At 46.8% G+C, this 16,517-nt stretch overlaps 1 protein-coding gene across 1 annotated transcript in view; it reads right to left on the reverse strand.

The window, feature by feature from the left end:
* Positions 1-1,693: 1,693 nt before the first annotated feature.
* Positions 1,694-16,517, reverse strand: part of TMEM233 (transmembrane protein 233) — a 30,698-nt gene continuing 15,874 nt past the window's right edge. Inside the window, exons 2-3 of the mRNA XM_059676610.1 lie at positions 12,949-13,085; positions 1,694-3,570 (exon numbers count right to left, since the gene is read on the reverse strand). Coding sequence (XP_059532593.1) covers positions 3,564-3,570; positions 12,949-13,085 — 144 coding nt within the window. The 3' untranslated portion in view covers positions 1,694-3,563. The remainder of the gene's footprint in view (positions 3,571-12,948; positions 13,086-16,517) is intronic.

Raw genomic sequence — 16,517 nt, forward strand, 5'->3', positions numbered from 1 at the left:
CCTTCTTTCTGAGGCTTCTCCAGGGGTGATGGGTGGTGCTTGGGTGGTCCTTATGCCTCTCTTTGTATTTGTCAAAAATCACAATTCAGAGTATTTGGCTTAGAGACCTATTTTTATAGGGTAACTCTCCAGGCTCAAATATGCCACATCCAGGAGTAATTTTTAAGGACTGGCAGTAACTAATGAATGTGTACGCTGTCTTAAAATAATATATATATTTTTTGTAGTCAGTGACCCAAAACTGTTCCTTATATTTAGAAGCCTGGGTCTAGGGTTACGTATCAAGATACAGGCAGAGCACTGTTTTGCTGAATGCAGCTGTCCCGGTGTCAGCCAAAGATAATTTGCTGATACAGGAGCTGAGGCCAGCGATTTTGTGTCTGCATCTGCTTCTGCCCATAACTCGTGGGCAAAGACAGGGCAGCACCCAGAGCAGTCTCAGCCTTAGCAATCACGGAGTGGTGGGACAGGGCATTCGCCCCCGAGGCTTCCCCTCTGGGGACCAGCCAGTCCTCCCTCCTGCACAGCGACTGCCAGACACTGTTCCTGCCTCTGTCTTAGCTCAAGTTCTTTCTAATTGTGTGGGCACCTGCTCCCCTGCTCCACGGCGAACCCTTCCAGGGTTCTCTCTCGATCATTTCGGCATCGCCAAAGCCTAGCCCTGTTTCTCTGGCCGGACGGGTGCTCTGTAAATAATGATTGAATGAGGAAATGGATTCGGGTGACAGCGGAGTGGAGAAACCGTTTGAAAAGTGATGGGATTACTTTTGTCCTGCGGGTGGTAGGCACAGGGAGAAGCAGCAAGCTTAATGCAGGCAGTGGTTTTTGTTTTGTTCCTTTCTCACCTCTCCTTCTGGTAAGAGCACTTTGGTTTTCCTTTGGGAAACCTGCCCACACCCTCAGTCCATAAAGTTTGGGTGGAGCTGACCTCACCCTGAGCTCCACTGGCTGGACTGTGCCCCAGGCCGGCTAACGCGGGAGCCATGCACCCCTGGCCAGGGCAGCAGCTTGTGTGGGAAGCAGGGCTGCACCTGCTTGTTGATAGCTGCTGTCCACTCTGATGGGGTGGTTCCAGTTCCAAATCAATTGTGCATTATTTCGAATTGAACTTTTTTTTTCTTTATAGTTATTAGGGAAGAGACACAGATAGGGTGATGTTCTTAATAAAGGCTGAGCACCAAGACCCAGTCACACTTGACGCCATCCCTGGAATTTTCAGTTGTGTGAGGCAGTAAGCTCTTTGTTCTAGCTCTTTTTTTTCTTTTCTTTTTTTGGTCACTGGCTGCTGAAAGAGTGCCCTGGCTGATGCACTTGGTCAATCCTTTTTCTATCTGTGCTTTTTGGAGTGGAGCAGGGGCATCTGAGCCTGGGGAGGCCCTGGAGAAGACCATCGCCTGCTTTGTCACTATGAAAACTCTCTCCCGGGCCGGGGGGCGGGGGGGGGGGGACAGCAAAAATCAGACCCCTTTCCCGATCCCAGGGAGCTCACTCAGTGACTTTATTGGATCCCCATTTTCAATGCCTCCTAGAAGGGCTTTTCAGGCCATAGTAGTTCTGAGTTGATACCTGTTTGGCCCACCCCTGGCCTCTCTGTGGTCTTCCCTATAGACGGAGGCTACTATCCAGGAGCCCATTTTGGTGAGGGGCGTCTCTAGAAGGTGGGGAACCCCAAGAGAACACTTACACACTGTGGTAAACAGGATTACTTAAAACCATGTTTATTCTGCCTCTTAGCAACACCTTGCATTTGATTCGGGTAAAAGTTCAGGGAGCCAAACACAAACAGAAAAACCCGCGATGTCAGAAACAGAGATGAGGATCCAATCTCCTGCAATGGCACTCGGATCTCCGTGTGCTGAGGCTTCATGACCCCAATTCAGTGTCCTCCTGGGACGAGTGCTGGCTCATGACGGACACCTGGGCCAAGTGACAGGCGGAATCCGATGTCCGTCAAAGTCTGTTTTCTGCAGGGGTCCGGGATCTTCACAATGCCGGAGATTCACAATAATCTAGGAATACGCACTCTATGCCAATTCATTCTCATCACAACACGGAGGCACAGAGGCAGGTGTTGTTATCTCCGTTTTTCCTGAAGAAGAAATTTCACAGAGAGGCGGAGAAACTTGCCTAACACCAATTTGCATAGTCAGCCAGGGACACACGTGGAATCCAGGTGTTCTGACTCAGCCTCATGTTCATTCACTTAGAATAAGCTGCCTTTTCTCTGAGGAAAGAAAGTTCGTTATCACCGTGTCTCCAATATTCTTGAGCTCATTTTTGCCATATGTACATGTCACCTGTTGTGTTAATCACTTGATATTTGCTGAGTCCACTTATTTTTCAAGTAAATTTATTTTAACAGAAACGATATATCAAATCCCTAAGAGGAAGCCATAAATGGACGGTAATTAATGAACATAATGACCACAACACCATGTATTACGTTCTATCTCGACAGAAGACTTTGAACCTGAGACCTGCTCTTTCTTTCCTGAGACAGGACAGGAGCCAACATTTCAAAAAGGTGTTAAGGGCCCATGAGCCCTAAACAGTTTGAAAAAGAATAGAAAGGGGAAATGTTCTCTGTGATTCAGCGTCATTTACTGTTGTGTCTATAAACGACTTAAAAATTGTGGACCACCAGTGGTATGCCTCGCATTCTGTGGAACACGGGGCTGGCGTGTTCTGGCAGGCAGAATAATGGCGCCATCAAATCGGTACAATCACACCTAAAGGGCTTACATTTGACAGAAAAGAAATACAATGGGTGGCATTTCCAGGTGGCATCCAGGAAAATCAAAGACCTTGCCTGAGACTTGCAAAAAAACCCAAAACAAAACAAAAAATACAGAGAGAGTTTGGAAAAAAAGCACATTCCATAAACACAGCCAGTTTATTCCCAAGACTGGGATGGGGAGGGTGCTTGTGTACCTAGAATTAACCACTAAGTACGTTCTCTCTGTTGGGGTGGAGAGTGAGGTCCAGGTCAAGCTGACCAACGGTGGATGCAAGCAGGGAAGGGGGCCTTTAGGAAAACTGGGCCAAGTCGAAAGGCCAGAGGCTCCTGCATTTGTCTTTGATGAGGGAGGAGCTACTGAAGATTGAAGCGAAGCTACCACATGTAAAAATAAAAGGAAAAAATGCACAAACTCAGCTCTATTAGACAACGGTAAACATGCTGCAAATGTTTGTACTTGACATTGCAAATACCATCATCCATTGCTCTTCCTAGAACTCCCTCCACCCCTCCTCCCCTCCTCCCCCCGAAAAGTAATGGGATTTCCTGAGGCTCATCTCTGGAGAAGAGGAATGGACACAATGGCTTTTGCTAAACTGAAACAGTGAGATTTGATTAAAAAAAAAATCAATGGCTGGCAGATCTGGCTGTGCTGCTTGGTTTTCCTACATTTTGGACTTTAAAGTTCATTTGCCAGGGACCTGCCTCTGGAGAGTCCTGGAGGAAAAGATCTCACAGTCGGAAGTCAGGATCCATTCCTCAGAAACTCCTCTGGGGTGTGTGTGGATGAGGTCCAACCTCCTTGCGTGGGGCGACTGCCGGCTGCTCAGGATCTGTGTGGTGCAAACAGACAGAGTGAGGAGAGAAAGACAGCCGGACCAGCCTTCTCGTCCTTTTTCCATGGCGATTACTCTGATGAAACAAGTGCTGACGTGGACTAGCAGAACTGCATGCTTTGGAGTCTGAGCACCTTGGAGAAACAGATTGTGTTTGGAAATGTATTTTATTTTACCCGTGGCTCCTGCAATAAAAAACCCCCCAAAACAACCCTAAATGATACAGATGCAGCAAAATGCCTTGTGAGCATTTCTCCTTAAGGGTTGCTAGCACTGTTAGCATTTGGCATGCTGCTTCCAGACACTTTTTCCTCTGCATTAAATCCATAAATATGCACTTAGAAATTCATCTTGTGGGTGTGTTTACATAAATGGGATCATGCCATGTCTGTGTGTATAACTCATTCATTTATGATTCTAGTCAGTGCTTACAGCCGGCAGTGCTCTGGGCGCTGCTAATACCACCAACAGCTACAGAGTGAGGACCCTGGACACAGCACTGCGCTTTACACAGTTTAATCTTCACAGCCTTATGAGATAGGCACTGCTTTTTAAAATTATATTTTATTGATTTTTTTTACAGAGAGGAAGGGAGAGGGATAGAGAGTTAGAAACATCGATGAGAGAGAAACATCAATCAGCTGCCTCCTGCACACCCCCTACTGGGGATGTGTCCGTAACCAAGGTACATGCCCTTGACCGGAATCGAACCTGGGACCCTTCAGTCTGCAGGTCGGCGCTCTGTCCACTGAGCCAAATGGGTTAGGGCTGTGTTTTTTCCCCCCTTAATATATTTTTATTGATTTCAGAGAGGAAGGGAAAGAAAGAGAGAGATAGAAAGATCAATGATGAGAGAGAATCATTGATCGGCTGCCTCCTGCACACCTCACACTGGGGATGGAGCCTGCAACTCAGGCATGTGCCCTGACCAGGAATGGAACCGTGACCACCTGGTTCATAGGTCAGTGCTTAACCATTGAGCCATGCCGGCTGGGCAATAGGCACTGTTTTATCCCCATTTCATAGATGAGAGAACTGAGGCACAAATTGGTTAAAAGGGCACATGGCTATTATGAGGGAGCACCTGGATTTAAACCCCAACAGTCTACCTTCAAAGTAAGCACCCTGAAGTGTTATGTTCTATTATTACGGGCAATGACGGGAATGAGAATGTTCCTGGAGTTTTCGTTTCAGCAGGAGGAAACGCCATAAAAACATATATCTATGTATTATATATATATATATATATCTCATGTTCAAAGGCTGTTAAATCACATTGTTTACCCATATCTTCAGAAAAAAATCACTTCTGTCGTGGTAAACAACCTACTTCCCTATTTATAATGGTCTGGCCCTCTAGCAACTTCAGCTTGAAATGATAGCTAATTTGCCTATAAATGTCAGGTGGTGATAATAATCTGGCCACTCAGTGTATATAAAAGCCTAAGTAACTGGGTGACTGGTCGCTATGATGTGCACTGACCACCAGGGGGCAGATGCTCAATGCAGGAGCTGCCCCCCTGGTGGTCAGTGCGTTCCCACAGTGAAAGCGCCTCTCAGCTGACCAACGGGCGCCAGACTCCAGGCTCATGGTTAGCGAGCGCAGCTGTGGCTGTGTAAGCCTCTCCCCCATCTGCGGCAGCGCTGCTGAGTGGAGGCTGTGGCAGGCGCAGTGGGGCCGGGATGAACGTGAGTGGCGTCTGGCCCGGGCTCCAGCTTGGGCTCCGGCTCCTCCCCGGCCGCTTGCTGCTTTGCACAGTCCGACATCCCCCAAGGAGTCCCGGATTGCAAGAGGGCGCAGGCCAGGCTGAGGAACCCCACTGGTGCATGAATCCGTGCACCAGGCCTCTAGAGATTATATATTGGTACATAACTACATCTGAAATAGTATAGTAAACATATAAATGTATAAGTAAATGTGTATATATAATTTCTGAGGGGGTGATACTAGGAAGAAAGGTAAAGTTGGACAAGGGGACAGAGAGAAGAAGGGTGGGCTGTGGGCACTGTTTTAGCCAAGTTGGTCAGGGCTACCCTTTCCGCTAATGTAACATATGAGCAAGTATCTGAAGGAATGATGGGAACAAGCCATGCGGATTTCAGGAGGAAGGAAATCCTGGGCAGAGGGACCTGCAAGTGCAAAGGCCCTGTGGCAGGAGCACATTTGTGTAGCTCCACCAAGAAGGAAATTCGATGTTACTGAAGTGGAGGAGTGAGAGGAGGGAGCTGGGAAGGAGAGCATGTGGGGCCTTATAAAGACAAGCAAGCGAGATTTCCATGTTTGAATTGTAGGGTGTATTCTATCCCACAGGTGAACCCACTGCCTATTTAATCATTTCCCACTGATGGACATTTAGGTTGCTGCACGGTTTCCGCTATTTCGAACACAGCCGCAATGAACATCGCTGTTTCTCACCCTGGCTGCACAGAATAATCCCGAGTGCCCTGACACCTACCCGTGTCCAGCCCTGTCACTGGAGATTCTAGTCTAACTGGTCCAGGAGGGCTCTGGGCGATGGTTTTTTAAAAGCTCCCCAGGAGATTCTAATGTGTGGCTAAGGGGAAAGAACGTGCCTTTTCGTGCACCTGTCTCCAGGGGGGATACTGAGAAGTAGAATTGCTGGGTGGGAGAGCACATGGATTTTAAAGTTTAATAGCTGCACCCAATGGACCTCCCAAAGCCTGTCCCGCTCACTCTTCCACCAGCAGTGGAGTATCCAACGCTTCACACTCTCACTGACCTTGATATTATCCGTCTTTTTAATTGCTTCAATCTGCCCGACAAAGGAAATAGAGTATTCTGTTGTTGCTTTAGCTTGTGTTTCCCTGGTTACCAGTGAGGTTGAACATTTTTTTCATGTTTATTCTGATTTCTTTGTCCATGTCCTCCCCTTTACAGCCTTTTCAAAGCAAAAATCTTGCCATTGTTAGTGATGATTTGTCTTTACCTCAATTTATCTAACCCAACAAAGAAAGGCCCTTCTGCCGAAACCGGTTTGGCTCAGTGGATAGAGCGTCGGCCTGCGGACTGAAAGGTCCCAGGTTCGATTCCGGTCAAGGGCATGTACCTGGGTTGCGGGCACATCCCCAGTAGGAGATGTGCAGGAGGCAGCTGATCAATGTTTCTCTCTCATCGATGTTTCTGACTCTCTGTCTCTTTCCCTTCCTCTCTGTAAAAACTCAATAAAATATATTAAAAAAAATAAAATAAACACAATGACTATTTAAGAAAAAAAGAAAGGCCCTTCTGACCTTCTGGGAATAGTTAATCTTCCCCATTTTTCATCACGGGATAACATCAATTCTCTGAAGACATATCGGTGCAAAACAATTCGCAGGAAGCCTACTCCAGCCAGTAGCATAGGACAAAAGATGAATTTGCTTTTGTGTTTTTGCAAAAAAGTCAACTTCTTGTGCACCTTGATATATATGCTTACTTCCAATCCTAATGCAATTAGGACAGGACTCATTCCAGTCTGTTCATAAGACAGAAGCGTTACCAGTGCAGAAGGGGTTACTGTCTGCTAATTCTATGCCTGCTGATGGGAGACAGGTAACCTTGTTTAGAAGTCAAGTTCTTCCTCAGCGGAAACCTTGGCACACGAAGGCTCTTATTTCTAAGAATGACAAGCATTTCTGACACACAGTGGCGGCGTGCCTGGCTCTCGAGGCACCTACTAGACCACCAGAGGTGTAAGTTCAGTGGAGTTGGTTATATGGGTTTAATGTATGGCACACCGACGATTCATGTTGCTCCAAAAGACAGAAGTCAGTGCTTAAATGGAGCTGGAGGTTCTGACCACCCCTGGCTCAGTGCTCACGAACTTGGACGGGGTCATGACTCCTGTGCCGCCAGTGTGAGCTCGGAGAGCGGTCCCAGTGACGCTCAACCCAAGGGACGTCATCTCTTCCAACCCTGGAGGAAACACTGGCTCTAATGGACTGATCAGGGTATGGTGTGTGAGACTCTGATAGGGTGCCCCCTCTGGATGCTTCCAAGATCAACTCTTGATTATAAAAGCTCACCTTTGCCCCGACGTTACAACCTAATGCCTGTGTAAGAGGAAGCTCTACCACATAGCATTTGTCATCCTTGTGGTAGACAACACCTGTCTCCCTCACACCCAAGCTTTGTCACGGCCAACTGGTTTTTGCTGCTAAGGAAGTTCCACTGAATTCCACTGGGCATCAGATATGTGACCGTGAGCCTGACCACGAGGAGAGAAAGAAGAGGGAACTTGGGAAGTGGGTACACTTTCTGGAGAGGATAGGAAGCTTCTACCAGGTATCTTAGGAATGTAAAAATGTCCTGTCTTGCCTGGCCGGTGTGGCTCAGTGGTTGAGCATTGACCCATGAACCAAGAGGTCACCGGTTTGATTCCCGTTCAGGGCACATGTCGGGGTTGCAGGCTTAGTTCTTGGTAGGGGGAATGTAGGAGGCAATTGATTGATGATGTTTCTATCTCTGTATCCCTCTCCCTTCCTCTCTCTAAAAAAATCAATAAAAACATATTAAAAAACTTAAAAAAAATTTTTCTGTTTTGGCCAGGCCAGCAAGGCTCAGGGGTTGAGCGTTGACCTATGAACCAGGAGGTCATGGTTAGATTCCTGATCAGGGCACATACCCAGGTTGTGGGTTCAACCCCTAGTGGGGGGTGTGCAGGAGGCAGCCAATCAATGATTCTCTCTCATCATTGATGTTTCTATCTCTCCTCCCTTCCTCTCTGAAATCAATACTATATTAAAAATAAAATAAAGTATTCTGTTTTGTGGCATATGTCCACGCAGGCAAAGTCCTAGAATAGTGGTCCTACAATTTTAGAATACCTAGAACTATTTTTGGGGGATGATGTCTTGTGATAATGTACATTCAGGGCCACTCATGGTCTTGACCAGGGCCCGGCAATCTGCATTTTCCCAAGCATTCCAGCTGAATCTGTTGCAGGTGGCTCTGAGAAACATGATCAGAATAACCCAACCTTGCTTTATTCCTCAAGGCATCATCAGCAGGAAGTCAAAGCCTGCAGACATGTGACTGTGGCCAGGGACTTGAATGATTAGGATTGATAAATAGGTGTCTGCAGTATTTAAATACGTCACCTCTGTGTCTTTCCACTTTCCCTAGCAGCCTGAGAGCAAGGGATTTTATGACTTTGAGAGACTGCAAGTTTCTGATTCCATTTGGAAAACTTGCAACATCAAGGTCTGATTTCTATGAATGACAAACAAGCATTTTTAATGCACAGTGGGGTGTTCCTGGCTGTCTTTTGTCAGCACAGCACTCGGTCAAAAACAGTGGAATATTTCAGCTCAGTGATCCCCAGCTCTGATGGATTTGATGCCACAAAACTGTCTTTCCTTGCCCACAAACACTCTTGGCTTAGAGGGGCTCCCTGTAAAATCAGGAGGGGGAGACCTTTTTATGAGTTTGGGTAAAGGCTATTCTGACCCGAGTCTATTCCAAGAAAATAAACTACCTGGGGTTTTGATCATTTGGAGGAGAAAAGATTGGTTACAGTTTTCTTGATAAAGATAAAACAATTTTTTTAAAGGCAGGGACTTTGAGATTAGTTACAGTTTCATTGATAATGGATAAAGGATACTTTTTTAAAAGGCAGGACTACCCAATTTAAAAAAAGGCAATAGCCTACTTCAGACAGTTTTATAAAGGAAACTTGGAGAACTCATATTCAAGGCTCTTTGTGTTGTCTCTGGGCCTGGTCAGCCCCTCCCTGGAAGTCCTTGCTGCCTTTTCAGATCCTCACAAAAGAGCCTCCCTGAGGGCACATCTCCTAGGCAGTAACTTGACTCCCCGGAGTAGATACACCGCATTAGGCTGAGGAGTTTGCTGATGGAATGAAAACTGACCACTCTGTTAATGACTAGTTAGTAGTTCTTCCTTTTACATTTGGGAGGGAGGATGAGTGCCAGGTTTTGGCAAAAACGGTTCTCCTGGCCACATGCATCTGGATTCCTGGGTGGGTGTGGGGAGCTGGGAAAATGCAGATCCCTGGGCCTTACTTCAGACATAGCGAGCTGGAATCCATCGGTGTGGGGCTTGGATGTCAACGTCCCCTAAACCTCCACAGGGAACTGGGAGGCAGCCTAGAGTTTGGGAGCCCGTGGGCTGTAATTTTCCATATTACCATTCAGTCCTTCCTATGGCTGGGAAATTTTATTTCAGAGGATGACTGAGAAATGGCTTTGTTGTTGGACTTAACGAAAGATAGAATCGATTCCATTCCCTAGTTTCTTACACACACACACACACACACACACACACACACACACACACGCATGCACATACACACATACACACACACATACACACACACACACACTCACGGCAAGCCTTTCAATTTGAGTTGCTCCATGGGTTCTTATTCTGGAAGGCATTTTTGTGTTCTTTGTTAACATGGAGGGAGAGGTGTCTATCGAAAAGGAACCTGACCATACAGGCAGGGAAGTTGATTCTATCCTCACTCTATAGACAGGGAAACTGAGGCACAGAAAGTTTAATAACTTGCCAGGGTGGTCTGTGTGGCAGAGCTAGGATTGGAATCCTGGTAAAACCCGTGCTGAAGTCCATGTTCTCACCACTGTGAACACTACTTCTTAGGAGGAAGGAGCAGAGAAGTGACTCACGCTCACATTTGAGAACTATTAACAAAGCCTCAATCACAAGCATATACACATCACTGCCTTGTCTCCAGGCAGAAATATTTATGTTAAAGATGGACAAAGTCCCCATTATAGGAGGACTCCCGGGTCCCTTATAAAACTTCTTGGATGGTGTCTAATGGGCAAACTGAAATTTGAAATCCAAATTGCCCACCAGAGACTGTAAAGTAGATAATCTCCAGGTTGCTGATGTGGTTGTTGTATGTTTTTGTTTTGTCTTTTTTTGACCCTCACCATGTATTTAAGCAATGTGAACTGATCGTCAGCATTTAAAAGTCAGGAGATTTGAAATGAAAACCCAGCTTTCCAATGTCTTTGGGAAAATGGGCCCCATGGAGCCTGCATTCTAAGTGGTAACGATTAGTTGGAGCAGAGTGGTGGCTGCTCCCTTCAAATGGTGCTCTCTAATTCTCCCCAGTCCCCACCACACCCTATTGTCCCACAACCAGGATGCTTCATTCATGTATTTTTTTTTACTAACTCCTGAAGTCTTTTGATTTTCTTTCCCTTGGCTCTGACTCATCACGTGCTGTTTCATAGGTTGAAACCTCACCTACCAACCTCACATAAAACAATTCTGGAGGTAGCTGCAGGGCGAGTGCCATCCATTGGCCTTTGTTACTGACTGTACCAGAAGGCACATGTTGGCTTCGAGGCTGTGTCGTGTTGTGGTTAAGAACACAGTTTCCAGAGCCAGATATCCCAGGTTTAAACCCTGCCGTTACCACTCGCTAGCTGTGAGACAGCAGGCAAATCTTTGATTTCTTCACTTCTCTGAGCCTCAGTTCCTTCACCTGTGAAACAGGGATAAGAATACCTCATGGGGTCGCTCTGAGGAGTCCCTGAGGATTGATTCATGTAAGGGCTTGGAGCAGTACCTGGTATGTGAGTGTCCGCCACTATTATTATAACCCACGTAGCTCAAGCTTGGCTCTGGGCAGTGTGTATTTTCCGAAGTCCCTAGGAGTTAAGCCAGGACTTGGCCTTGTTCTCCTGGAACACACGCTATCCTTTGAGTTTGGCTCATGAGTTCAAAGCCTTGAGCTCGATTTAGCGGCATCTTAAGTTCTCAGGTGCTCTCCCAGGCATGATAACAATAGTAGTGTCAGGATTAAGAAATGGTTTGCATTTTTTGTGCACCAACTAAGGAACAGACTCCTTGTTATACACATTTTGTGGATCATCTAGTTCACCTTCACAATAGCTCTGTTAAATGGGTACTACTATCATTCCCATTACACAGAGGAAGAAACTGAGGTTTAGGGACATTAAGCAGATGGCTGTACTACTAACCCGGCATTCTATGGCACCAGACTTCCTGGTTGCAAGTCCCCCCACTGCCCCACCTTACTGTGAGGCTTTCAGCCATCTGCCTCTCGTCTATACCCTCCTTGCCCAAAGCCCTCCATTCTTTCCTTTGTGACACTCCCTGTTTTGACATCTCCTCCTCCATCCAGCTGCCCTGATTGCTCCTGGATCTGGCTTGTACCATAGGAAGTTTAGCTATTGTAACATCCACTATGCTCTTGGTTGCCAAGGGTGGGTTGGCTGATCTGGCAGGCTCAAGGGTGTCTTCCCCCCTCACTCACCCATTGACCCCTTCTTGGAATCAAGCCAAAGAGGCTGACCTACTCAGCTCCTGGTAAATGGTATGGGAATAACTGTGCTGCTCTGGCTGTGAAGCTAAAGAATTTCCCGGAATTCTTGTCTGCCTTTCCAGGAGTTGTGCAGGGAGACACAGATGGATTGGGCCTCTCATTTCTGAGTCTTGGTTGTCCGTCACCTGACCTTACCCTAACCTCTGATGGGAAAGGTCATTGATTCTAGCAGATGGAGCCCATCTCAGCTGATCAGAGAAATCCGAATAAGTTTTCCCAAATCCAGAAAGAAACCTCAACAGCATCCATCTCCTTATGAGGCGAGAGCTCGCTGGCAGTACCCCAAGCATGTGGTGGCCCTTCTGCCCTTTGAGAACACTTTGGCTAGTTTAGTGCAAAACCGTGTTGGAACTCACCGAGCAGATCCGAGGGTCGGCAGAACAAGTCACAATCCCAAGTATCCCCTTTACGCTCCCACGGTCCTGCTCTCTCACAGGTAGGTGGGACTGGCGCTTTGTTTTAGCCAAGTGTGACTCTAAGTGACATCTGCCACTCCAGGGCTGAGGCAGTGGAGACCCAGGTGGGATTCTCTGGTCTTCTCTCCCCTGGGTTAGCCTGAGGAGGCCTCATATTTTACATCAGGGGTTGGAAAACTATGGTCCACAGGCCAACAGCCTGTTTTTGTAAATAAAGTTTTATTGAGCACAGCCATGCCCATTCACTCACATATCATATATGGCTGCTTTTGTGCGAAAATGGCGCGAGTTCAGTAGCTGGGACTGAGATGGTGATAGAGACCATATGGCCTTCAAGGCCTAAAATATTTGCTATCTGGCCCTCTATCGGAAAACTTTGTTGACCTCTCTTCTAAACAGAGCAGCTACGACATGCTGGAGCTCTGGAGAGCATGGGGCCTCGAACGATCCCGTGGAGGAGAGACCCTTCCCAGACCTCCACGGCCCATGTAACCACAGAGAAGAAAACATGGAAATGCGTTTGCTTGGGATTGTCTGTTACCAGAGAATGACCTAACCCTGCCCACCCGATCCCGACGGGCATCATTCTACGTTGGGAGGGTTCCAAAAAGCCTACTTACTTCCTTGCGAAGTGAACTGCACAAGAAATACCGATGATGAGAAGGCCGATGATGATGGAGGCGATGGCCACCCACTTGGCATTCCTCCCAAGCCGCCTGGATCCTTCCACGTCTCCATTGTTGTAACTGTTCAGAGACTGGGGGACACAAGGGAAGAGCAAGTGATGACAGACAGCCCACAAGGAAAGACGTGCTTCTCAGGCTGATCTGAGCAGGCAACATATCACCACCTCCTCCAGGAAGCCTTCCCTGAACTCCCGGGCTGGCTAACTTCCCCTTCTGTATTTCCTGATGACTTCCATCTTACCACAGCACATTGAAACGACTGATTTGGCCTCTCCTATTAGAGTGTAAGTGCTATGTGGGCAGAGACCATTATCTTGTTCAAGTGCCCACTGCAATAGTTGTCACGGAGAAGATGCTAGAGAAATATTTGTATAATGAAAGAATAAATGGGTTTACTATCTCATCCACGAAAACAGGAGTTTGCAAACTGTGGTCCATGGGCCACCTTCAGCCTGCTGTTTTGTAAATAAAGTTTTATTGGCACACAGCCACACTCATTCGTTTACTCCTGTCGGTGGCTGCTTTGGTGCTACAGTGAGTGTTGGATAGCTGGGACAGAGACCTAAGGCCTAAGAGGGCTAGAATCCTTATTTGGCCCATGATGGGAAAAGCTCCACTCATGCTCTAGAAGGTTGATCCATGATGTCAGGGACTTGGGCTGACCTGTTCACCTCTATGCCCAAGGCAAACTGTCATTCACCTACTCAAACAGCCTTCCCGGATGTTAAAATATTGGAATGTTTCTGTATTGGCCGGTAAATAGCAGCTACCCCTCCAATGTCCCAACCACCCTGGCCTCTCCCCTGAGCTCCCCTGACCTCACTGCGATCCAACAAGTAAAGGGTTGCCCCTGGGCCCAGCAGAGCATCCAAGTTTGTTAATATTTTAAATACTGCCCTTGTAGGAGCTCACGAAATACTGGCTGAATGAATACGTCCGTTTCCCTACAGAATGTGGTTCATTAAGGGCATGTTGGGGTCCCCCTGGAGTCTAGCCCAGTTCCAGGCAAAGTGGGGGTGCTCCGAGAATGCTTGCTGCGGAGCTGAAGGCCCAGTGCCATTCCTCTCTCTTATAATAAGCCCCTACCAGAACTCCCATTGTGAGAACCCCCCCCCCCAAAGATGTGCAGCAGCCCAAAGACCGGAAACACGCATTCTAAGAGGGACTCCATCCTTGTGGATTTCAGTGGGAACCTCACATCCTCATCCTGAAATCACAGCACCTGCATGATAATCACTCCTCTTCCTGGACTATGAAGTGAGGGAGGGTTTGGCATTATGCAGTCAATTACAAGCCAGAGAAACACCCAGTATGCCACCGGGCTTTCTGCTTCCGGAAGCTTCCATTAATTCTTGGATCCAGGCCACCTTAGTCAGCAACAGGCCAGGGGACTTGGCAATGAAAAGATCTTCCTTTCAGCCCTTTGTGGGAATGGAGAGTCAGAGCCTCAGTGACGCCAGGGACTGTCAGCACGGCGAGTTTCAGATTTCCAAGTCCCGAACCCTGGCGTTCACAACCCTGGGTGCTCATTAGAAACACCTGGTTGTTGTTGTTGTTATTATTATCTTAATAAATAGCTGGGCCCTATTCTGGAAAGATTCTGATATAACTAATGTGGGGATCAGACATCAATAAAAAACAACTGTGGCCCTGGCTGGTGTGGCTCAGTTGGTTGAGCATCGTCCTGTGTACTGCAAGGTCGCAGGTTGTGGGCTCAATCCCTGGAGCATGTGGGAGGCAACTGATCAATGTTTCTTTCTCCTTCTCCCCTCCTCTCTCTCTAAAAACCAATAAAAACATTTAAGAAATTGTGGTGAAATACACATAACATATAATGTACCATTTTAACTCTTTTTGAGTGTACAATTCAGTGGCATTAAGTACATTCTCATCGTTGTGCAACCATCACCATCATCCATCATCTCAAACTCCAACTCTGTACCCAGTGAACACTAACTCCCCAATCTACCCTTCCCCAGACCCTAGTAACCACCATTCTACTTTCAGTCTCTGTGAAATTGACTTACTCTGGGTTTCTCATATAAATGGACTCAGACAATATCTTAGTGTCTGGCTTATTTAATTTAGCATAATATCCTCAAGGTTCATCCATTTGTAAAAAGTGTCAGAATTTCCTTTCTTTTTAAGGCTGAATTATATTTCATTGTATGTATAGACCACATATTGTTTATCCATTCACACATCGATAGACACCTGGGTTGTTGCCACAGTATTTTTTTTTTTTTAAAGCTTTTCAGGATTGGAAATCTTTGGCAATGATTCTTAATGTCCTGCAAGGTTATGGTGTTCAGCACCTTCAGATTTATCCCACGGAAGTGTGTAACAGGGCTTGGGCTCTAAACTCAGAGTGATCTGAGTTCAAACCCTGTGTCTTATTAGCAGTGAGAATTAGAGCAAGTTACCAAGCTTTCCAAGCCTCAGTGTTTTCATCTGTAAATTGGGGACAATAGTAATAGTCACTTCTTCACCTTGGATAATAAATTAATGCAAGAAGAGTGGTTAGCATTGGCCGAGCTCATAGTATATGCTCAATAAATGTTAGCTTTTATTGTGAATTGTCACTACCTGTCTTGTTCTTCCTCAAAAAACTTGGTATCCTTGGCGTGCAACAGAATTATCTGGGCTACTTATCAGAATCCTAGGTGGGGAGAACAGCCAGTCTGTGCCACATCTATGTGTGTGGGCTCTGCCCATGAGCACAGGTTACATGTGGGGGTCCCTGGGCCACTTAAGTTGTTTGTTTCAGGTCGCCTGACGAGGGGGATTTGGGTGCAGTGCAAGCCATGGCCAAATCCTGCCCAGCCTTCCATCACCTGCTGCCAATCTGGCCTCTTGTCTGTGACCCTTCTCTCTGCAAATCACCATCTCTCTGGGGCTCATAAGGGAGACGCTGAGTCGCTCCAGGAATGGGACCATGTTTGGCTTGAAGAGTAGATGAAAAGCTTCCTTCAGTATCAACTGTGAACTGTTCTCTCCCCATGAGTGTTCTTATGGATTCGTTTCCTCCTCTGGTTCTTGGGAAAGGGGCTGACCATGGGTAAATCTGCTGGGTGAATATGAGGATCTGGGGGAAGGATGAGGTTGGATCCCCAGAACTGTAAGATTTCACTCTAAAACCGTCACTGTGAGGGTCTCGGGCTTTAGGGTGGAAATCTAGCAGTGAAGTAGGAGGGGACTGGTGCCTCCTCCCCAACTCACTGGCTGTAATTCCTCCAGATTGGAATCGCATACTAGCATCTCCCAGTAGATACTATGGACTGAAGTGGTAGAAATGGATTTTAGAGAGAAGTGCACAGTTTATATGTATTTTTTCCTGATGAGCTTAGAAAGCAAACTGTCCCATCTGCTGTGGAAGAACTAGACAGAAAAGGGAAGGCTTAGATATTTAAAATTTATACGATCTCGTTAACTCTTTTACAAACTACCCGTGTGATTTGTGAACATGTAAAGCATTCAAACACTACAGAGACATGTGCAGTAAC

The sequence above is a fragment of the Myotis daubentonii genome, chromosome 19, assembly GCF_963259705.1.
Source record: "Myotis daubentonii chromosome 19, mMyoDau2.1, whole genome shotgun sequence".
Taxonomy (NCBI): Eukaryota; Metazoa; Chordata; class Mammalia; order Chiroptera; family Vespertilionidae; genus Myotis; species Myotis daubentonii.